At 39.4% G+C, this 24,108-nt stretch overlaps 1 protein-coding gene across 1 annotated transcript in view; it reads right to left on the bottom strand.

The window, feature by feature from the left end:
• The window catches only part of LOC144052092 (lissencephaly-1 homolog A-like), a 29,460-nt gene extending 5,490 nt beyond the window's left edge, over window positions 1-23,970 (bottom strand). The window contains exons 1-8 of the mRNA XM_077565909.1: window positions 23,750-23,970; window positions 15,728-16,017; window positions 7,656-7,740; window positions 5,925-5,999; window positions 4,685-4,891; window positions 1,586-1,754; window positions 367-469; window positions 53-281 (exon numbers count right to left, since the gene is read on the bottom strand). Coding sequence (XP_077422035.1) covers window positions 53-281; window positions 367-469; window positions 1,586-1,754; window positions 4,685-4,891; window positions 5,925-5,999; window positions 7,656-7,740; window positions 15,728-15,759 — 900 coding nt within the window. The 5' untranslated portion in view covers window positions 15,760-16,017; window positions 23,750-23,970. The remainder of the gene's footprint in view (window positions 1-52; window positions 282-366; window positions 470-1,585; window positions 1,755-4,684; window positions 4,892-5,924; window positions 6,000-7,655; window positions 7,741-15,727; window positions 16,018-23,749) is intronic.
• Between the last annotated feature and the right edge of the window lie 138 nt (window positions 23,971-24,108).

Raw genomic sequence — 24,108 nt, 5'->3', positions numbered from 1 at the left:
ATACAAGAATCCAGATTCCAGACTATTGTTTAAGATTCAAGTAGGTCCTAACCTCAGAGCCAGTGGCATCAAGTATGGTGGGATGTGCGCTCTCTGGCGCCCAGGAGATGCACTCCACCACATGCTCATGCTCCCGCAGTTCAGCTTTGCACTCTTTGTTGGCAACAACCCACACGCGCACCGTCTGATCATTGGAGCAGCTGGCAATCAAAGTGCCGTCCTGGTTGGGTCGCACCATGCGGACCCACTCCCTGTGGCCAGTGAAGGTCTTCACACAATAACTGGTTGGCAAAAATATAGAGAGATGAATTATCACCCAGTAAATATGACCAATGAGAATAAACATTCCGAATTCAAAGACCATACCCAGTTGCCACCTCCCACATCTTCATTGTTTTGTCCCTTGAGGCAGAAATGATGTGATCTCCATTGGGCATAATGGCTACAGATGATACATTGTGGTCATGTCCTGAAAGAAAGATGGTGGAATGGGATTCAGTCAGAGATTGTGAGAGGGTGAAATTAGGTTCAGACTTTTGTAATTTAAAGTCTCCAGCCAACTAAAGGTCAAAATTAACGAGGGATTGTTTTGGGGGTATGATGAGTTATCTACTTCAAGGGTTGGCCCTCATGTTTTTTTCAGTAAATGAAAAAGCATGAGGGTTTGAGAAGGGTGAATTGAAAGTGAATTAAGATGTGGCTTAAGGTGTAATAGAGGGGGAAACGGTGAAGCCTCAATTTAAACAAAAGTTCCAAGTAGTTATCTCGGCAGACAGTGCTTGAGGGAGAGTGCGAGTAGCTTACATCCCTCTCCAAAATATGAGTGAAAAGTGCTGCTCAGGCAACAAAAAAATGCAGCTTTGCATTTACTTACTCAAATCTCCATATTAATGTGTGGATCTAATTGAAGTTTTGAAGATGAGCGTAGGATAATTCAGACATGCTGATGTTCGAAGTGTTACTGGTTGATTGGTAAAAAAAACAAAAAAACTATAGATCCCTGGTTCAGAGAGGCTTGAACATTGGCATGTGTGAGTAATTTCCATGCCAAAACTATAGCTGATCATGCATATTAGTTATGACAACACAGTAGGTAGCATCAGCAATTTGGCGTTATTATGAGAAAAAAATAGTTTTACTTCAATTTAAAAAAAGAAAAATAAATTGAGGGGAAGTATTATACATGCACAAGTACGTCAGCATTACAAACATTTGTCATATTGTAAAGATAATTAGAAAGACTCCTCATTTATCAAGCAGTTAAATCAACTTGGAGAGTTTCAAAAACAACTGTTGCCACTTGACAAAGTCTATTGTTTTACAATGAACAAATAAAAACGAACAAAACAAAACAAATAAACATTCTATTTATAAGGTAAGTTCTGATTCATTAATTCCAGGCAATCTATACCAAAAATGGCAAAAGTAAAAAAATAAAAATAAAAAATAATAATATCATTTTGACACGTGGCTATCTCAAACACTTTGAACAAATGTGAATTCGAACAAACACCCGTTCTATAAACAAAAAAAAAAAAAGATATATATATATATTTTTAATAAGATGTTATGTTAGAAAACCTACCATGCATAGTCCTGATGCACTCAAAACCTTGGAAATCCCACAGCTTGATAGTCATGTCTGCAGAGCAGGAAGCAAGCAGTTTTCCTGTCTGGTCAAAAGAGATGTCCTGTACGGAATCCGTGTGGCCCTTAAGTGTGCGTTCAAAGTCTCCAGTCTCATAGTCCCACACCTGAAGAGCACATAATCAATTTAGGCCACACAAGTCCACATTACAAGCTCTGCAATATCGAGAGAAACGGCTTCTATTTACTTCAAATTGAGACCCTTTCCAAACAAGAAGAGCTCCCAAATGTCTAATCAACTGCACCCCTATGCCTACCTCAGCCAAAAGAAAATATGTGGGGCTCTTGGTCGATTTATTTATTTTTGCTTTGTGCTTAGACAAAGTCTGAGTAACAAGCAAGATTCAGATGCACTTCCACTTGAGTGAAGTGAGGAAAAAGGAGCAATTAAAAAAAAAAAAAAGTACGGTAATGCCCTCGCATGTGGCCAACGAGTTGTCGATTCTGTATGAACATTTGTTAATGACAAAACAAAATGATACATTTCCATTAAATTACGCTCAATTACCAATTAATTTCCCTTGGAAAGTTTTGAATTTGGAATATTTCCAAAAATGTTCTCAGTTTCCCATGGAAATTGAACCAGATTCTCTGGAAATCTGCAGTGCTAATTGCTAAATACAACTAATAAGGAAATCACATTAAAAGTTCCAATAAGTTACACAGACTGTGGATTTCTAAAGGTCTCTATTGTCAAGACCTTTCTTAAATACACTGAAGGTTCTAACTAGTGTGCGCTAATATGTAGCACACACAGTATAAGTGATCATTGGAGGAAGAGGGATGGATTTAAGGTCAAGAAAGCTGCTCATGTTTGGCTTTCAAGCAGACAGTCACAGAGAGATAAACACTCCTAGCCCTCATTGCCTTGGGTGGGGATTTTGTCCAGACGTTAATGGGAGACCCCACCGTCACCACCCCAAACTCCAACAGTCCTTACCCCCTCCCTTCCTACAGGGGCTAAATATGCCAGATGGCTGTGAAGCACAAAATACACAGTGGGGGCTGTCCTGGAGGAGATCAGCAGAGTTAATGTGTTTGAAGATTCACTTAATCAGCACATTATGCATTTCATCAGCATCGTGGCCAAATAAGCCTTAACAGCAACCTGTAACACGAAGCTACCATGACAAAGTGAGCATTATCAATTACCTTTTCTTTTTTTTTTTTTAACTACTGATGATGAATTGGGTGGCACCTTGCACAGTAGCCTTCTCATTTAATGAACTGGGGGAAAAAAAGTGTTAAAATAGTTGCACAGCAGCCTATATATTCAGTTTAATTTTCAGACTAAGAAGCCATTTTGGCATGGGGTACTTGTCAAAACAATCTGAAGCGTGCTAGGTCTACGCAGTTAAAAATTCAACAGGGCTGTTCCGAGGAAGAAAAAGTAGGACATCGAATAAGTGAAGGCCAGGGCAAAGAGAGGGAGACAGAAGAAAGAGGCTGAAGAGCAACAGCAGTAGAATTTAAGATTTGGGCCCAGAGCCGTGCTCTCTGACGGCGGGTGCGTTTGGTGGCGCAGGTGCTGCTTAAGAAGAATAGAAATGTGGCACATTGCCAAGGGGAGGGGTTGCATTGGGAGCAAATTGTGGTATTGGAAAGGGGAAGATGATGCCAAAACAGGCAGAACTCCTGCTGTGTAGGTGTAGCCAAGGAGAAGATGAACATGTGCCTCATGAATAAAATATATAGAACAAACAGCTTAATAGACTATTGGAATTGTCTAGTGAGGCAAAGTCGCTCCATAGCGAAATGGCAGACGGAGTTTGTACATTGATTCTAGGCACACAAAGATGGTGGGCCTCGTGTAAATCGAGGGAGCGCCCATAACAGAGTGCTCGAAAGAAGCAGACCAATGTGAGGACTGCAGCATCACAGAAGAGAAAGAAACAACATTAAATAAATAGTGCATGCAATCAAAATTTTGACTGCTTTAAGGGAAATATATTTTCTCACCATTTTACATGTTTAGAATATTTTGCATTGTAGAATATAAAAGTATGTATCAGGGGTAATCAAATACAAATCTTAAAGTATGTCACTTTTGGCACTCTCTAGGCTGCAATTAATTACAACAACAGAACAGAGCGGTTGCTTCAACTAAGTCAGCCAATGCACGTTCAGCTGCTTGTATGTGGTTCTATAACATTTTTGATTATGTTTTGAGAAATATTATTTGTGATGACGATGTCAGTCAGTCTGACAAGCATACTGAAAAGCCATATGTAGACAGTGAGTGATTCCCCATTATTGCTGTGTTTGTGCTTTGTGTATATTACGTGAGCTTCTTGGGCAGCTAAAACCTGGCAGACATTTGTCATTTCTCAATGTGAAAAATGCACAGTACGGTCTCATGAACTCAGCAAATATGGTCTTCCTGAGGACAATGAACTTAGTATTTCATCACAGTTGCGTGATTAGATTTCAGTTTACAAATGTTGAGTTCTCTCCTCTGCTGTCATATTATCTATTTTGATAGCGCTACAAAATCTTGGGATATTTTCCCAACCTATGTATCCTTGGTTTAAGACAGCAGACAACAACAACATCCGGGTATTTCATGCGTTCTTGGTTTATGCGTACTTTCAATTGTAACAAGACTTGGGTGGCGACTGAGGACGTTTCACATCCCAGCCAACGCTCGGCATCAACACCGAGAAGTCAACCCACCAGTGGTGGGCCACCACGCTCAACCAAAGCATGTGCTAGAAAGTGTGAGGCTTTGCCCTCGCTACAATAATTAGTAAGCCATGAATTTAGCTTGGCGGTGGACAAATCTCGCTTGCTTCCAAACCAGGAAATGCATTTTTAGCGGGAATGAAATCCAGCGTGAGTGGGTGACGTCAGTACGCTGGTGTGCATACACTGCTGCGTTTAAGTGCGACATAGGAAATTGCCAACACTTGTGCTCCCACACATTCACAACTTAGGAAGATGCGGTACGGAACCGAAACAGGGCACAGTTTGATTTGAACACAATAAAACAAAAACACATAACATGGAAAAATGTTTAGTGCCTTTCAGCCGCACTAACCTTTATTGTTGCATCCTCTGAAGCAGACACCATCACACTGAAGACTGGGTGGAAGATGACTCTAGTAACAGGACTGCGGTGACCACTCAGCGCATACCTTTCTGGAGGGCGTGGGACCCATTCTTTGGGATCTCGCTTTTGACTAACTGGTCCACCCAAGGTGATTTCCTCCTTTGCTTCGTTCAGTTTAGATTCTAGTTCCATAACCTGCCCAAACCAAGCAAGTATGTTATCAGATGGCGATACATTCCTTCCAACAAAATTAAAGGGAAGTTTCAGTATTTTTAAAATGTTGTAGCAATGTCATTTTAGCTTCAGTTAAGTGTTCTTAAGACGAGGGCTGAGCCATAATGGAAGAAATAATAATCCTGATTATTTTGATTTATATTGAAATTGTGATTATTAAAATGACTATTCATACATTTCAAAACTTTGTATTCATTAAACTACCAAAACTGTACTACTCAAAATTACCAATCAAACCCCAAGTCTACTCATTCCTGCACATTGAACACTATTTTTTTGGGTCTTTTACATTTTTATTGTCACAAATCTTGGGACTTCCTAGGCTAACCTGGGACCCGACCTGGAATCGTATTTCGTGCCAAAACGTGTAAATGTGAGTGACAATAAAAATTCCTTGACTCCTAAAAACTCAAACTCTAAATATTGAAACTTGATACTTGAAAGAACAACAACAAAATAAAGTAAAACCATAATATGCTAAAATAATAGCAATAAAAACTATAAACAAATAAATACACTGTTCAAGCCTCTTGCGCAGTGGCCTTTTAGTGGCAGTGTGGTGCTGTACATGCATGGAGTACACACTTTACATTAAGATAAGTGTAGAATAAGAAAGTTGCAACTAAGCTTTATTAAAGGGCACGTTCAGAAATTTACTAACGCTCTGACACCACACCAGACAGCCAGCACATGCTCCCCACCCATTCATTTCCAAACAAAGCATTCAAGAAGAAATATCACTCGCGGAAGTCAATGCTAATTTTCCATTAGCATGTAAATTGAATTTTACATTGACTTTAGCATTGGCACTGTTGACCTTTCAAAAACGAAACGTCTTGTATTTAAAAATACAACATTGTTTGTTGTTTTTGTGTTTGTTGTGTGTAGTGGCCGGCTAAGAGAATAACATATAGTAAAAGTACAGTGGCCTTATGGGTGATGTCACGAATCATTCACAAGACGGCAATCCCCACAAGCAAGAAAAAAAACAAACCTTCTTTTGTAATCTGATGACTGAAGTCCATTTTTTTTCCAAAAGGCCGGCATACTTCTTGTCCAATTCTTCATTCTGTGAAGAGAGAAGGAGGGAGCAAAAATGGGAACCAGTTAAAGAACCAGCAGAATACAAAAAAGACCAGTGAGAATGGACCAGCTGGGTTGGCACCCCATAACATGGCTCATATTAAAGAAAATTACTTACACTTAGGGCCCTGACACAATGACGCTACTGTAAAACGCATGCATGCACACTACACAGATACATTTGGTGCATGTGTATGCGAGTCTGTGTGTATCCATGTGTGTGTGCCGTGGTTGCACTACTTACACTGCTTCAGGATTTTTGTTTAAAAGCAAAATTGAGGAGCTAGCTGCCGAGCTGTGAAATTGGACAATAGTAGCGATCATCATCCTCACACCCTTGCAGAAATGTCAATAAAGCTTTTTAATGCTTTCATAGTTACCAATAGCCTTAAGGCACCATGCTATGTTGGAGGAGTCTACAAAATGTGTAAAGGAAAGCTCAATTTCTTCATTAGCATTTTTTTTTCCTTTTCTTTTCACAAGCCTGCTATCAACTAATCAGCCATCTGGCTAGACACTAACCAACACACACAAGATACACAAAAAGTGCCAGACTATACTGCAGGCTGCCAACCTATTACCAGTGGGTATTATAGATCCATTCTTAATGTCTATGCGGGTATGTATATATCCATAGAATGGAAGTATGTACATTTTTTTGTCATGTGACTAGAGAGTAACAGGTCGTAAACATTTTTTAATTATTGTTGCAATGAAAACGTGCTAACCCACACAAAGAGCCACAAAGGCTGTGGCAAAACATTCAATTCAGTCAAAAGTAAGTAGCCCTAACCACATTTAACTGCAGGTAAATTTTAATTGATGCATTCAAGGGGATTTTTGTCATATTTGCTTGCAGAGGTTTGTTTTGGGCAGAACTATAAAAACCAAAGGGTGCGTGACTCCCCCTGTGTTATTCATCTATTATTCAACCTCCTCACATTCAGAAAACGTCTGTCAGAGAAAGGAATAAAGGCACAAAAGAGAAGGGGGTGAGGTGAAATGTGAAGGTAAGGTGAAATGAGAAGATGCTATATGAAGTAAGGGGGGAAGGGGGAGGTAGAACGATGTGATAATGATGACTTTTCCCGACTACAGTCAAAAGGGATACATCTTTAAATATTTAGACCAGGGACGTTCAACTGGCAGCTTACACATTGAGTGGCCCTCCATTAATTGCATTGCCCTTATTAAAAATGGCATTTTTGTCATACACATTGTTAAGAAGTGTGCGGCCCTTTATGGCCCCACCATTAGCGCGGCAGCACCAATGAAAAATTGTGGCCCCCTCCATCATTTAAGTTGGCCATCCCTGATTTAGATCATCACAACTAAGGATGAACATAATTATTTGAGTATTGGTATCAATTACACTCCCACAAGGAGCACACAAGCGGCAGAGTGGCTCTCTGTGCAGCAATGCAAGTCATTACAACAATGACATATTTGACAGGTAGCGCCAAAATCTTTTAAGTAGTGGCAAAATGCATTTGTGGCACCCCGCCACAGGTAAATGTTTATATTGGAAACACTGCAGCTGTAATGACTTATTTTGCAGAGGAGATCAAATGATGGTGAATTAAAGAAAACAGCCTACCACAAAATGGGCATGAAATGCAAAATAGGTGTAACCTCTACTTACCATGTCTAATTCCGCCTCCTTCTTGAAAGTAGAATACGCTCCTTCATATCCATTGGAACGCAAATAATCAGCTATGGCTCGATTTCTGGAACATAAAAAGAGGAGCCTTAGTTAGTTCGTATACACCTTAATGAGTTGTTGCACTTGCATAAAAGAATAACATTTAAAGCTACTGAACGTAGAACATTCCATTTCGAATCGCTACTGCCACCTGCTGACAAAAAATGAAACTGCACATACCGCTCTTCACATACACACCACGCACATTACGTCACATCCGCAGACAGGGCGCGGGAAATTCTAACCCGAATCTAGTCTGAAAACTATTGGCCAGAGGCTTGCAGGAGTACCCATTGTGAACAGCTATGGTGTTAATCTACTAATTAGAAGACATTTTAGTCATAAATAGTCAAATAAAAAGCTTATTGTAAAGTAATTTTGGGGGGGAAAGTTCCATATTGCAGCTTTAATGTATACAAAAATCTAGTCTAACAATACAAGTATGACTTGTGACAAGCCCCCACTATTTATCTAGTATAATGGATATCACATCTGTTTGCAGTCTATATTGAGCTCCTGTGATGTGGCTGCGGGCAAATAACACAACTCAGAAATAATTATTGCAATGTTGACAGAGGAATTGAGATGCCAGTGTTCATGATTATTTAATCTACGTTCAGTTTAGAAGAGTCTTCAAAACAGCCATGAAAAAGCATACCACAAGGGAATCCTCATTCAAATACACTTCAAGTATACAAGCAAAACACAAGCTAATACAGACAGACCAGAATCCAAATTCTTTCAAGATTTAATAATGTTGAAATCTGTGAGTTTTAATGAATTTCTTGTCAAGGTAGAATTGTTTGCTTGGGCTGGTAAGTGATTTTTAATCTACGAAATGTTGCATGAATTCCAAAAATAAAAACATCTTTACAGACGCCATGCGTGTTGTGAGAGCTTTACTGTGACCCATTTGTGACCATGATGTATTAAAGAAGACAAGTCACTTCAAGTATTTGAGTGGAAGCCACTATTTGAGGCAATGTCACTTCAACCATAAGTTGTATTATGATTCCTTTTTCATTGAGTTGTTTCAGAAATGTTTTAAGGATGAATGCAGCTTGTGAGTCGTGACCAAACATGGCTTGATTCCTCAGAACAAAATTGTGATATGGGTATAGTGGGTGACCAAGTAAAAACACTTCCACTCAAGAGTTGAACTGCCCTTGGGCATGGTACTTTGAAGCCTGTGTCACTAATGGTGTGTGTGTGTGTGTGCTTTTTCATCATGGGATATAATAAAAATAATAATTAAAAAAAAATCTTCAATTGCTCTAAATGTATACATAATTTATATAGTTTTTAATTGTTTGTATAAATTCTATTAGTATCAGTAAAAATGAAAACCAAAGAAACCAAACAAGGAAACTGCACTCCACCCACACTATACCACATTTGTGCTTTGATTGTTATACTTGTGCACCGCAAACACCATTTCTAAAGCCAGGAAAAGCCAGACAAGCTGCACTGGAGAATATGCTCGAGGGTGCCAATATGAAGGGGGGAGGGAGCTGCAATCTGTCAGACCAGTCTGTACTCCCAGCACCGCACCTTCTGCCCACCTGAATACCTACAACAAGAGGGCCCTCATTAGAGTTCAAGGTTAGCAGGAGGTTATCTACACTCCTGACAGGCTGCCCACTTAAAACACTCAGGGAGGCTCGACTTGTGAGCGAAGCACAATTCTGAGAAACAGCCTAGTGAGGTAAGGGAATCTAAAACACACAGTGTGTTATTTGATGTGGTGGGTCTGTGACGTGAGGGTGTGTCCAGACATGTCAACTGAAATTGTTTGAAATGTACTAAGACATGAAAAACTACAATGATTTTAAGTCATTCAATTTCCAAAAATGAAAATTAATTGAAAGGTGTTCAAGTATGTCCAATAAATGTGACAGGTTTAGAATTTTTTCCATCTGCATTGAGGTGATGGTGGTTTTGAATAATGTCAACGCAAATAATTTGCTTCACACCACATAACCACAGAGTACCAAGTGGACAAAACAAGAGGCTCACTATCTGGAAAATACTAAAACAAATTGACAACAGCCTAGTAAACTTTATAGCATCAATTTAAAATGCTCAGAACCCCAAAACAATATAAATAGATGCATCTTAACCAATGTGAATAGGAGAGCAAAGAGGCTGGTTTCTATGGTTACTAGCAGATCTATGTCGTCATCTAAGAGATGAGTCAGCCATCCTTCCAGTCTGCAGATGACTCAATTTCCTCTTAAATTTGTACTACAGGATTAATGGATCGATGGAAAAGGCAACACTCACACACACACACACACACACACACAAGTCAATAATAGTGGTATTCCATTATACTGCAATCCCATTTTGAATTCTGTAGATTGTGTGTTGTTTATTAATCACAAAGTAAAAGATAAAGCAAAGCTTCGAGTGGAGATGAAAAGGGGCTCCTCCATCTCCGACAGAAAAATCGACACAAGTCTACACAAAATGACACCACATAAACAGTCCACAAGCAAGTCATAACAACTTAAACACGAGAACTAGAACAGATCGGTGATAGGGGCTTTAATAAGAAGCAATTGGAGAACATATCAGCTGACGTGAAGTTGTGTTCGTGTCTGGTGGTGTGAGATGACAATATCGGTATCACTTTCACAAGGCTACATTGGTTGTCACATTACCCGCCTGCTCACATCTCATTAAAGGCACGGCCACTCACAACATCCATTGCAGTGGATTACTTTTTTTGTAAATATGTTTCAATTTCTTCAAATTGCAGTCAGTTCTAGTAATGGAACAATGTCATTTTTGTCTACTCTGCCAGTGCTGTTTCTTGACAGCAAACTGCTGCTCTGATGGTCTGCAGTCAAGAGGCAGGGCAAAGTTTGACACCTGGCATTGTTATGTGCTCAACTGACTGCATATTATTGCCAGTAAGGCTTGGAGGTTGGATGAGAAGCAAGTCCCTGCCTCCTGAAAAAAATATTAATAGATAGAGGTTAAGTAAGTTTTGAAATCATTGAATAACTATTTTATCAATTGTGATTTTAATCTCAATTAAAAAAAAAAAATCATGATTTGTATTTTCTGTGATTGGCTGGCAACCAGTTCAGGGTGTACCCTGCCTACTGCCTGAAGCCAGCTGGGATAGGCTCCAGCAACCCCGCGACCCTTGTGAGGCAAAGCGGTTAAGAAGATGGATGGATGGATGGATTTGTATTTTTTTCCATAATCATCCAGCCCTAACCGCTTGCAGAAACACGGGGGGATAGGAAATAGTTCATTTTTGGGCCGATGAACCTAGTTAAAAAAAAATTCAATTATGAACTATCAACTGAACTAGTTCATTTTTTTTAAAAAATGTGAGAAAAACTTTAAACTAGTTTGCCTAGAAAATTTACTTTCCCCATCATTGGTCCTTGTATACTTTTTGCTTCTGTAATTCTCTTCATCAACTTGCAAGATAGTTTTGTGTGTCTTAGCAATCAAAGCCAGAGGACGACATGCACAAATGTACACAGAGCACTGTACAAGTAGAATCCAAGTCTGGTTGAGGGCCATGGGCATATGCTTTGTCCAGAGAGGGGGGGGGGGGGGGAAAGAAGAAGAAAAAGGCAGCCCATCAGCACAAGTGTGCCCGCCAGGTCTTTGAGGGAAGTAACATATTTGTGTTCTTCTGCTATTTTTAAAACACACTTGGGGCAATGAGTCCCCTGACCCTGTAAAGAGGCACAAATGTGCTTTTCATTGGTAAGCCATAAAAAAAAAAAAAAAAAATTGGTAAGAGGTTACATAACTGCACAGCTGACTGTTACTGCCAAATTAGCACCTCATCAATAACATTTAAAAGAATAATATTGATTCTCAGGCTAATGAACCAAAATACTTTAAAAAATTATAATAATTCTAGTAGAGATAGACCATTATGCTTTTTTCAAGGCTGATACCGATACCGATTATTGGTAGTCAGGGAGGCCGATAACCAATATTTGAAGCCGATGTACAGCTAACAGTTAGCTCGCGGGCTAACCGTTCACCCACACGCTAACCCCGGGGTAATTCCCAAATAGCCACTAATTCACGAGCTAAATCTTAGCTCGCGGGCTAACCATTCACCCGCACGCTAACCCCGGGATAACTCCCAAATAGCTGCTAAAAACGGCTATTAGGTTAGCCCGCAAGCTAAAGCGGGCTAATAGCCATTAATTCACAAGCTAGCTGGTTAGCTTGCGGGCTAATAGCCACTAATTGCTGCTCCTTGGCTGTTAGCACTGCACGAGCAACCAATCAGATGGTGCTGTGGGTGGGCTCAGAGCAGACGGAGGAGAAAAGCGCCCGTCGAAGCAAAAATAACAATATATTTTTAATATATTGGCCATCAAAACAAAAAAAAGAGGCAGATGCCGATATTCATAAAATGCTGATTATCGGCCGGGCCGATTATAGGTCTATCCCTAAATTCTAGGGTTCAATTTTAAGTTTACAGGGTATGCTCGGTTTACGACTGAGCTCAGTTCTTACGGAAGCAACGTACTGTAACCCGAATATGTAGTACACTAGTCGGAATGTCTGGTAGACTATCACTATCGTAAGAAGTCATAATTACAGTACATATCTGCATGAAAAAAATAGACCTAACATAAAACAATCAAATGGAAAACAAATTCAGCAGTAACTAAGGTATCACCCTTGTGCCGCAAGATGATGTATTCTCTCACGTTGACAGTTAGAAACAGAGGAACGCCTGTATTTAGATCAAGGTCCTCAAGGTAATTATATTATTACATTAATTGTTAACGATTATCACCACCATAGGAATGCACCAAATACCCAAAGGCTGTTGGACCACAGACTGAGAAACGAGGGGGTTTGAGAGTGGTTGGGGGGGTGGTCTCGGAAGTTTCTTCTGAGTAGTACAGAGCTAATGAAAGCTTATTTCAGAAGAGCTCCCCATACCAACAGGCCCCACCCACAGCACTAATCTAAAAACATAGTTAGGAATGTTAGGCGCCTTGTCATCATGTATTGCACAAGTGAAGTGGGTAGATTCCACAATCACGCTGGAAGACAAAACACCCAAATCAATGCTTTAGATTCAGCTCAACAAGCAGAAAAAAGCAATTCAAGAATGTTAGGGTTGTTGTGATCCAATCACATGATCAGAAATCAGGGCAGATCACATCAATTTCAGCTGATTAGTGAAAAAGAAGATGAAGTGAAAAAAATAAAAAAAATAAAAAAAATGATGTCCTTAGTTTTAGAAGGTCACAAATGGAGCTGAGCGATAAGATATATATTGCTTTGCGATAAACATTTACTGTATGAAATCAATCAATCATCAATATTATTAATGTTTTATCTTAATATTTATTAAAATAAGAGAGCCCTTTCCGGAGTAGAATTTTTGGCTACTCTACCCACCTCTGGTTAAAAAACAATCAATGACCCGGCTAGATTAGTGGTGCCGAAGTTCGGTCCTCGAAAGCCCCTATTCAGCCTGTTTTCCATGTTCCTCTCCACTAACACACCTGATTCATGATCAAGATCGTTATCAGGCTTCTGCAAAGCTTGTTGATGAGCTGATCATTAGATTCAGCTGTGCTGAAGGAGGGAGACATGGAAAACACGCTGGATAAGGGCTTTCGAGGACCGAACACTTATTTTTAGATCTTTTACTGCCACAAAACAACAGCAAAACACAGATGAGGGGCATAATAAAAAGATTATAAACATCCTCTTCTCACCAAAGTCAGTAAAGGTTTGATTAACTGATGTCTGTAAAGATGATCCTGTGGTGTGAAGTATGTTACGAGTAATTTAACCTTTCCCATCTGGCTTGGCAATAATCGTCTGTCAGACTGTTCAGCATTTACGACCGAAAAGTTTAAGCACAGAGTAAGTATGGTTCAAGTGACAGTATTCCACATTTTTACCTCACAATACAACATTACAGTATAAATAGTAACTTTTAGGGCTGCACAAATTGGAAAAACCTGCGATATGCGATATGGTTGTTGAATATTGCGATATTGATATTATTGCAATATTTAACATATACCTAAAGAAACAACATATTTATTGTCAAATTAAAGAATAAAAAAAAATTCACGTAACAAAATAAGCAAGCTGTTCTTAGTTTAATTTTAATTACCCTAAAGCTCCATCTTAATCAGGTCTATTTTGAATGTAGTTAAAAATCAGATTTGCATCAGATATCTGCCAATGAGCGTGTAGCGTAAAGTCAATGAGATGTTGAAGTCATTGAAAGACGACTGGTGATTTTTTTCCTGAGAATTAAATATCTGCTGCAAATCTTGGAAATAGACCACCAGCAACAACAACAAAAATCTACTCAAGGCATTCAATTGGAATTGGACTTGCATTGTAAATCAAGCTCAGTGATTGTCACATGAAAGCAAACTGACTGAAGAAGAATGTCTGCTAGGACGAGGCGACATGTCGAAAAAAGTCGTAACCTGGTCGGGCTTGGCAATACTTCATTATCATTATTAGGGGCGGGAATCTTTGAATGTCTCACGATTCAATTTGATTCTGATTTTGGGGTCTGCGAGTGGATTCAGAATTGATTTTCAATTCAAAACGATTTGATTGATTTCTGCTTCAATCTATAGATGTGCAAAGAATCATCATGATCTACTTTCCAGTCTGCTTTGTGAGACAGAATGACAAATAGAGACAAAGTGTCATTTTTTACATTAAGTTTTAAGGAAAGTGCCTTTTTCCACAAAAACAGCATGTGGACCACAACTGCTACTTTATGGAGCTATCTGTAAAATGTATAGCTTTTATAGTATAAAATAAATATAATCGATTTTGGGAGATTTTATATCGATACTGTATACGAAATACTTATACTGTGATAGATTTTCCAGCCATTCATCCTCATGTTCTTTGCGCATCAAATGCAAATTTAAAAATGAATACCATAAAAGCTTTGGTCAAGCTATGTTTATCAAATTTCGCTTCTGATTGTTTAGTAATGTCTGTGCACGAGGGCAGGCTTGTACAGGAAGCGGAGCACAGCTAGAGTAAATACTTTAATTGTGACAGTAATTTATACTAATATAAATTGTACCGTTTCATACTTCCTGCCATCAGACTGCAGTATATAGATATCATTAAACGTCAATATACAACAAAGGCCTGGAAGCAGCCATGCACTAAAACAGGGATAGGCAAGTTCGGTCCTAGAGAGCCGCAATCCTGCATGTTGTGTGTCCTGCCTCCAACCCACGTGTTTCAAATCATCAGCTCAGAATTGCATTCTGCAGGAGCCTCTCAGCTGTGTTCGAGGAGGGAGACATCAAAAACATGCAGGACTGCTGCTCTCTAGGACCGAACTTGCCTACCCCTGCACTAAACCATGCCAAATCTGCTTGAAGCAAGAACAAGTGTGCTACTACTAAAACTGAGAGATTTAAGCAGCATACCAGCATACAAAGTGAAAAAAAGATTAGGAAGAATAATAGCTTTGTTGTCATTTCCATGTTAACTCCGATTTTGCAGTAAAATTGACTTTTGGTGAATTTTAAAGAAAGTCACGTTTGTTTTGATGCAGTTGTATAGTTTGACAGTAACTTAACTTTGCTGGAGCAAACCAAAACAAATCAAAACTTTCAGAACGGTACAGTTTGGTTCGTTATGTATGTGCACATTTTCAAATTTCTGACCTGAAACATCATTTTTCATTGTATTTTTGTTGGGGTGACAATCATGGTGATCAATTTTGGTATACTTACAGAAGGTGGCGCTGGACAGACCTGTTGGCTGATTGGAAATGTTATCGAACTGATATTTGTGCCATTTTGTGATCGAATATGTTTTGTTATAACTCGATTGGTGATCAGCCCCACCGATCCTGCTGGTTTGAATCTAAACAAAACGCTAGCCAAGATTTACCAATCCAAACAATACCAATGATGAATTGAACTCTCTAAGTGGAAACATGATTTTGACACGTCGTCTCAGCACTATTCAAGTTTTGAACCAAAGATGTATTGGCCACTTACAGTTCATCTCGCTGCCGTTGTGAAAGCACCATGGTGACAGGACGGTGTGGGCGGGGCAAGGAGGGACCACTTGGTAGTAAATGGCGCAGCTGCCGCGCTCTCCTCAGTCAGAAGATGAGCTATGTGGATCCGAACAACGCGAGCGAGGGTGAGGCGTGTACTCCTATAGCGTCAGCTGGTGTAGTCCCGACACAGCCTCGGGTAGAGTGGGGACCACAGGAATCGGGCCCCCTGGGGACAAGAGAAGTGGAGAGCCTGCAGACCAGTCAACAGCTGAGTCTACACTGCATCTGAAAGGGAAAAATGGAGGTCTGCATTAGGTGTGCATGGCAGATCAAATGAAAAATGAGTGGGGCTGGAAATGATTGTAGGTCAAAGAAGTGCCGCATCAATGCCTGCGACAGTTTAATGCAGATAAAATACATGGAAACCGCTTACTCTACCAGAAGGTCAATGTGGTAAATATTACTAGAGCCCATTAATTAGGAAAATGGCATCAAGCCACCCATGCGACAAAGTAAACTCACTCACTCACTCATTCCGTGGATTTCTCTCAAAACAAACCATCTACTATGTCAATACATTCCAGGTTGCTCCTGCTGCAAATTCCTCTGCATACATGCAAGACTTGACCTAGATTTGTAGAGCAACAAACTTCCCCTTGCAGGTTGCCAACATAACAGAAAAAAAGTTCATGGCTGGGGAGGTCCGAATAACGGCTGCGTACTCGTCAAATTCCCAAACGCCACCGTGTCATTATCACACCTCCTCGAGAACTGCCTGGCAAAAGTGATGAATGGGGAAATCACAATGAGCTGACAGCACAGCTTTTACTGGTGAGAAGGTCAATAAACTGTCCGTTGAGGGATATTTATGTGAGATACAGAAGGGTTAAAAACATGAGGAATATTTACACACTGCCTTGAAAAAAAATGCCTAATTAAACAGCCAACAGCAGGACAACTATGAGCCACGATAAGCCTCTTAATCTACTGGGCCAACGATAACTAAATCTCCAACTGACCAGCAGCAAACATGAGTATAAGCGAGGCTAATTTACTTCATTTTCAGATCTTTACAAAATCTCTAATGCTCTCTTATTTACATACACATGGTTTATTGAACCGTTTTCTAGAATAAGGCATCCACAGTTGACCAGTTCTGCGTTATTACATAGATATCACTTACAGAAATGACATTTGTTAAATGTTTTGATTTTGTGCCTCAGGTTAACAATAAAGTTGGTAGAGAATCGTTTTCATACTTGGGACGTTTGATATGCGATCCGTATAAAGAAGCCATGAAAAATATGACTGCTTTTCCAAAAGGCAGCAATCTCCATGTAGTTACAAATCGGGTTTTTTTTTCTCTCAATTAATGGCCTGCTCTATTGAACTGATAAAGCTACAAATATAGAAGGTACCGGTATTTGCTTATCTACTTGCATAACTGACACTTGAACACTGCGCAGGACCTGCTCCACAGAGAGCAACTGACGTAACTGACAGTTAACTATTGAGTTGTGATGTCAGCGCCTGACACCGGGCCAAAAAAATGACAGCTTACCTCTCAGACTGCAGGACTCGAAACCAACTCTTGCAATGGTGCCACCAATTTTTTTCAGAGGGTCAAACATGACCAAATTTGCTGATTGAATTCAACTGCTGATTGATTGATACGCTTTTTCAGGTTACGTTAAGGTTGCCAGCGGCTTAATATATTTGTAAAATATTTGACTGTAACATGACATTTTGTCATAGTGGCTAATAAAAATATGACACACTTTTAATTATGTGAAGCGCATTGAGTTACCTAATTTGTATATGAAATATAATATACAAATAGCTGCCAGGGCTAAAAATAATAATTAAAAAATGCCACTAAATGGTGGCCTTTTGCCCCTAGAATTGTGAGTTTAAGTGGTTCTTCATCTGTGTCTGCGATTGGCTGGTAACCAGTTCAGCGTGTCCCCCGCCTACTGCCCAAAGACATTTGGGATAGGCTCCAGCACGCCCACGACCCTTGTGAGGATAAGCGGTTCGAATAATGGATGGATGGATACGGTTTTGTTCCGCACCAGCCCTTTTATCAGTAATATAGTGAAAACGAGTGGAATGAATAGGTCTATTTACTTTGCAAGTCAGTTTACAGTTTGACCCGTAAATCTTATATTTGTACCCCGAAAATTGAACACGCATATTTATTTCATAAATTCCACACTCTCCCACAGTAACTATGCAAGGACTATGCAATGTGTGTAGAGTTGGGGAGTAAAACATGTCAAAATGATAGTTATAATGTTGAGTACATTAATGATGTAACTGATAACGGTCATTTCCACAAATTGGGCAAAATTTGTTATGAACAGACTATGTTCAACGACAAATGTTCCCACTGCTTGGTTATAAGACGACTGAGACCATTTCTATAAATCAGTTTAACTGGTTGTCCTCAAAAGGTAGGAATGGAGTGATGGTGGCTGGTCAATAAAGTGCCGTCAAGGCGCATCCATAAATCTGCTTGTTCTTCCTGATAGTATTGATTATGTTGCCTTTGTGTAACAGCAGGAGCCATCATAGAAATGGTGTAGAGTGCTCTGGGGGTGTCATTTAATTTCCTGAATAATCCCAACAGGTTAATGTCTCTGTGAGAAGCTTTTTAGATGAAAAACAGAGAACATCCTGTCATTTTAAGAAGAAGCAACCGGCTACCAAGTCACAACTGGACTGAGCCACGCCCGATGTATTACAGAGCACATATTTGTTGCTTTACATCACCAAGCTTACAACTTGGGCTTGGACAGTTCAAGAGAGTAGGCCATTTGAATGCAGAGGTTACATCAATCAAATGGAAGCACGTAGAGCAGGCAACATGTCAGATGACTACTTTTGCAAAGTGAAAAATAAAGCAACATCAATCAAATGGAAGCACAAAGCAGGCAACATGTCAGATGACTACTTTTGCAAAGTGGAAAATAAAGCAACAACATGCAAAAAGTACCTCATTACTAGGGCTGGGAATCTTTGACTGTCGCACGATTCAATTCAATTCCGATTTTTCGGTCTGCGATTCGATACTCTATTCAGAATGATTTTAGATTCAAAATGACTTGATTGACAAAGATTTCTGCTTCAATTTATAGATATGCAAAGGATTGTCATGATCGACTCCAGTCTGACTCGCTAATGCTAATTAGCGCGCTACTCGTGGCACTTTTATCACTCAAAAGAACGACTATTCATATAAAACGCTTCAGGAATTTATACAGAGAAGCATCTTAACATTAGTGATCGACATATGCTCTTCATACACTGCAAAAAAATATTTTATTGGAACAATAATTGATCATGACTTTTTGCTTCTATGTGGCTACAACTTAACAGTGTATCAGAACACGTGAAACCACACTGCCCCTAAGTGGCCAAATCATGTACAACATGAACAGTGCTCCCAATAAAAGGCACACACAAACAAGGGCAAGACAGTATAAAATAATTTAAATAAAATCGATTTGGGGACATTTAAAATAGATTCTGAATCATACTAAATGAGAATCGATTTTTTTGCACAACCCTACCCATTATTATTATTATTCTTTTTTGTTTGGACGCCGTTGACAGTTTACCTTGCAGATATCTCTGCATGACCTAGCAGAGAACTAGAGTAAATAAAGCCTTTGTCACTTTTCAACACTAAGCATCCAAAACATCTGGAATCTGGACTGCCTTCATTTCCTAGCAGTGACAGTAAGTCAAACGACTTCAGAGAAAGACACATTAGTATCAACTGTGTCTGCCTTTAACACACACTGACATGCTACTTCAAAATGTCCAGACAACTCAAGAGTTCAATATAAGATATAACAGCTAAGCGGTGATAGCAATACAACATATACTGTAAACAAAAAATATAATATTTAATATGGGTGACGATTTAAGTAGTTCCAAGAGATATAAAAATACAGTGAAAGACTTGGTTGCAACCAGCAGAGGTGCTGTTGCATCGATTAGAATAGTATTTTGATTTATGAGTGTTCCAACTATGAGACATTGCTTGTTAGAAATTTTGCTTTCTGTGCAAGGCAGAAATTGAGTTGCAAGCGAGCTTTAGATACACCGCCACTTGAATCAAGCAACAAAATAAAGCAGTCACAATGTGGGTTTCCATCCACCTAGTATTATTTATGGTCTCAAGAAATGCGAAAATAAAACCTGAATGGAAACAAAAAAAATGCCTAAAATAGGCAAAATAAAAATTATGCTTAGCAGAGGTGGATATTTCTTATTGAAAAAAGGAAATGATTTTAGCTATAGAAAGTGAAACAGGTTTTGCGAATAAACGATGACAGGACCAGATACCACGCCGCATGTTTTGACTAGATATTACACCACATGTACGTACATACTGTAGTCACAAAAAAATGGCGGCATATGATAAAGTAAGGTAGGTATGTATGTATGTATGTATGTATGTATGGGGACATAAATAAATTGAAATATTTTAGGAAATAATAAAACATTAGAACTAGGGGTGGGAATCTTTGAATGTCTCACGATTCGATTCCGATTTTTGGGTCTGCGATTCGATTTTACGATTAAGAACTGTTTTCGATTCAAAATGACTTGATTGACAATGATTTTTGCTTCAATTTATAGATGTGCAAGGAATTGTAATGATCTACTCCAGTTTGACTCGCTGATGCTAATTAGCGCGCTACTCGCGGCACTTTTATCGCTCAAAAGAACGGCACCTCACAGGGGCCAGTGTATATCAACGATTTGTCACTACAAACTGTTCTGTTGCCACCAATATCAACAACACCATCCAAAAATCATGTTCAATTGCTAATTGAGGACATTCACAAAAAAAAGCTGTCATCAGCAGAGTGTCTTGTGGCAGAGAGAGACGCTGTCATACGATGTCATCTCACAGCACAGTCTCCTCTCCTCTCAATATTCAGAAAATAATGAATGGAAACGGGGATAAGTTGTACGTTTGCTTTGCACATTTTTATTAAATTTGCTTAAAAATTTGAAACATTTAGATTGAAACTTGATTACAGTCAGCGGTAAACTTTTAGCTGTTTATTGTGTATGATGTCAAACCACGCAAAAAAAAAAATTCTCATAAGAATCGCGATTCTCATTTAGGACTATGGGTGGGAGAAGTTTCCGATTCTTAGATGCATCGCGATTCAGACATGGACGAGTCTGAATCGAGCCACAAACGTCTACATTCCGATTATTAAAATATGTTAATAAAAGTATAAAGAAGGTTCAAAATACTGTGTTGTACCGTCATCTCCTGTCACACGCAGGGTGCTGCGCCGCGCGCAGACGAAAACAAAGATGATGCCAAACTCGCCGGGAGATCTTATAAGCTGCTTTTATTTTAAAAGCACGTTCACGTGACGGCAACCAGATCAGTTTACATTCACTGTGATGGCAGAGAAAAAAACTTATCGATCATGGGAGCATTTTGTGTGACTTGTGACTAGTCTGTGACTTGTCAAAAACGCTACAAACATTAAATAAAGTACCATGCGGCCTGAACAAAGGCTAAGTTCAAAATAAAGCAAAAAAAATGAATACGTTGATGCCATGCAACAGCATTAGTAAGCTTTTATTTTGAAATTGGCCTGCATGGTGGCATGACCGGCTTTTTACGCATCCCGGCTTGCCTTATCATAGTATTTAATTGCCATTACATTCCAACATCAACACGTTGCCATCCCGAAATCATATCAATTGATAATTCAGGGCGCTAACAAAGATCTATTTTTTTTACGCCGTCATTGTGTGATTGGTCTCTGGTGTTAGCGGCTAGTCGCTAGCTGATAGCAGTGAGTGCACAGCTTTCTGCTTTTAAAGTACCGGTAGTCGGACAACTGTGGCTTTGTTGTTTCTTTGCCTTTTTTTTTCTTCAATGATGTGAACATAGGCTAGTTTGTCATTCACTCTCCATGTAGAAGGAGTATGTGCCTTAAATTGCAGCTTGAGGTATTTTTTTCTTTAAAAAAAAAGGAAAGAAAGAAAAGATAATTAGAATAATTTTCATCCTCGTTTTCTTTATAAAACTTTTTTCCTTTAAATAAATAAAAAGATTCATCTTAAAATGTCAAATATGGCATGTTCCTACATTCTAAATGGACATATTTGACAATTTGAGTTGAATCTTGTTATTTAATGGGAGCAAGTGTTTTATAGAATAAAAGGAAGATAAAATTCTATTTATCTTGTTTGTGTGTGCCTTTATTGGAAGCGCTGTTCATGTTTTACACAATTTGGCCACATAGGGGCAGTGTGGTTCCGCGCATTCTTATACACTGTTAAGTTGCAGCCACATTAGAGAGTAGAAGGAAAAAGTCACGATCAAGTTATGGCAATATATTTTTTTTTTTTTTGCAGCGTAGGAAGAGCATATGCCAGTGAGTAATGCTAACTTGTTTCTGTATACATTTCTAAAGCGTCTTATATGAATAGCCGTTCTTTTGAATGATAAAAGTGCCGCAAGTAGCGCGCTAATTAGCATTAGTGAGTCAGACTGGAGTAGATCATGACGATTATTTGCACACCTATAAATTGAAGCAGAAATCATTGTCAATCAAATCATTTTGAAACAAATATCGATTCTGAATCAAAAATTTATTCTGAATCGAATCGCAGACCCAAAAATTGGAAACGAATCAAATCGTGATCAAAGATTACCACCCCTAATTCTCTGTATATTTTATTGTTTTTATACTTTATAATGCAGTACTTTTGTATTTACTCAAAATGGAAACAAATGTGTGTGTTTATTTGAGGGCTGGCACAGATTAATTGCATTTCAAGTAATTTCAATACGGGAAATTTCATTTGATATACTGCAAATTGAGTCACAATCGAGTCTCATAACTCCGGGTAGCACTTTTCATAAAAAAACAAAGGCCGAAAAAAATTCACTGTGAAAGATCAGGATCAAAACAAATCCATGCATGGATACAATTTGCAACGGAATCACGTGTGTTATAAATATAAGACACACGGCTGAATTAAAACCACGGTTTTGTATGAATAAATAAACAAACAGACGACTGAATCTTGGAATCATGACTAGAAAAAGACGTAAAGCGAATCTGAGTTGTGTAAAGGAGAAGACGCGATTCCAAGACCATCATCGACTTGCATGCGCTCCACCCTGATTTCCTCCCACACATGACGAGGGAGCTCCAGCTGAGCCCGACGCCCACCGGTGAGACAGAAAACAACCCTGTCCGTGTCCGAACACCCAAACACAAATTGGATATACGTGAACTGTATAGATCTACATTTCTTTACATTTTATTTACCAAACCAGAAACAACCTTAAGGGCGAGTATTACCGAACGCCCTTGCTCTATGCTAACATCCGACTTAGCAGTGAAGCTAATCAATAGGGTGAAGACCAACAAATTCGGAAAAACTGTTGAATGGTGTCCACTGTGTCAATTTTATATTTAGCGGCAATGACGTAGTTGTCAAACGCCATCGAATCGGCTTCAAATCATTCTCGTAATGACAACGCCAACTGCAACCGTAACCTTCCAGCCCAACCCAGTGACATGTTGTCATGTCGTTAGCACACACAACGTTTATTAAACCACACATCACTAAAGAATATCCTAAATGTGGAGTACGCCAGCTAATTAGGTTAAAATGAATCTTACCGTCATTAGCTTACCGATGATGCAGTCAGAAAGTTAGCTACAATGTTAACTCCTTATATTGAGGCAGAAGGGAGTGCCGTTGTGCACTCAAAATCAATTAGATAAATTTAACTTCGTCACTCAGGCCAAATACTGGAATAAACTCAATTTTGCATATGTGTACAGGGGAATGAAGTGCGGTGCTGACATGCTACCTGCTGCTTCAGACCAAGCGGCCTAGCCGCCATTTTGAGGCATAAAAGGAGGTGCAAAAATTACAGCCACATCGTCATTTTCCCCACCTAACGCCAGATCCTTCGACCATCGGCCGGCTTCGTAAACGGAACAGAACTTACCCTATTGTCTCTATCCGCAAATATCCACAGCACTCTCCGGCGGCAACACAACCCAGCAGGGCGTGAAATGTGCGCTCCAAATCGAGATCTTGTTAGCTGGAGGTAAACTGCGCCCCTCTTGTGTCTCCGGCGCCGCTCGGCTCGCTTGTTTTTTCGTAGGCTACCGCATTCGCCTTGTCTCGGGGGCGCGCACGGAGTTCGCGTTCACGGAGGCGGGGGCGCGCACGCCCTTGACAGGAAGAAAAAAAACTACAACCTTTGGCACTGTTTTATGCGTTTGAAACACCGAGCATCTATTTACACGCGTTGTGAATGTAAATTCACATGGGGCTGCTTTCAGTTGTATTTTTTTCTAACTA

Source organism: Vanacampus margaritifer, chromosome 5, assembly GCF_051991255.1.
Source record: "Vanacampus margaritifer isolate UIUO_Vmar chromosome 5, RoL_Vmar_1.0, whole genome shotgun sequence".
Taxonomy (NCBI): Eukaryota; Metazoa; Chordata; class Actinopteri; order Syngnathiformes; family Syngnathidae; genus Vanacampus; species Vanacampus margaritifer.
This window is presented reverse-complemented; position numbering and strand designations above follow the sequence as displayed.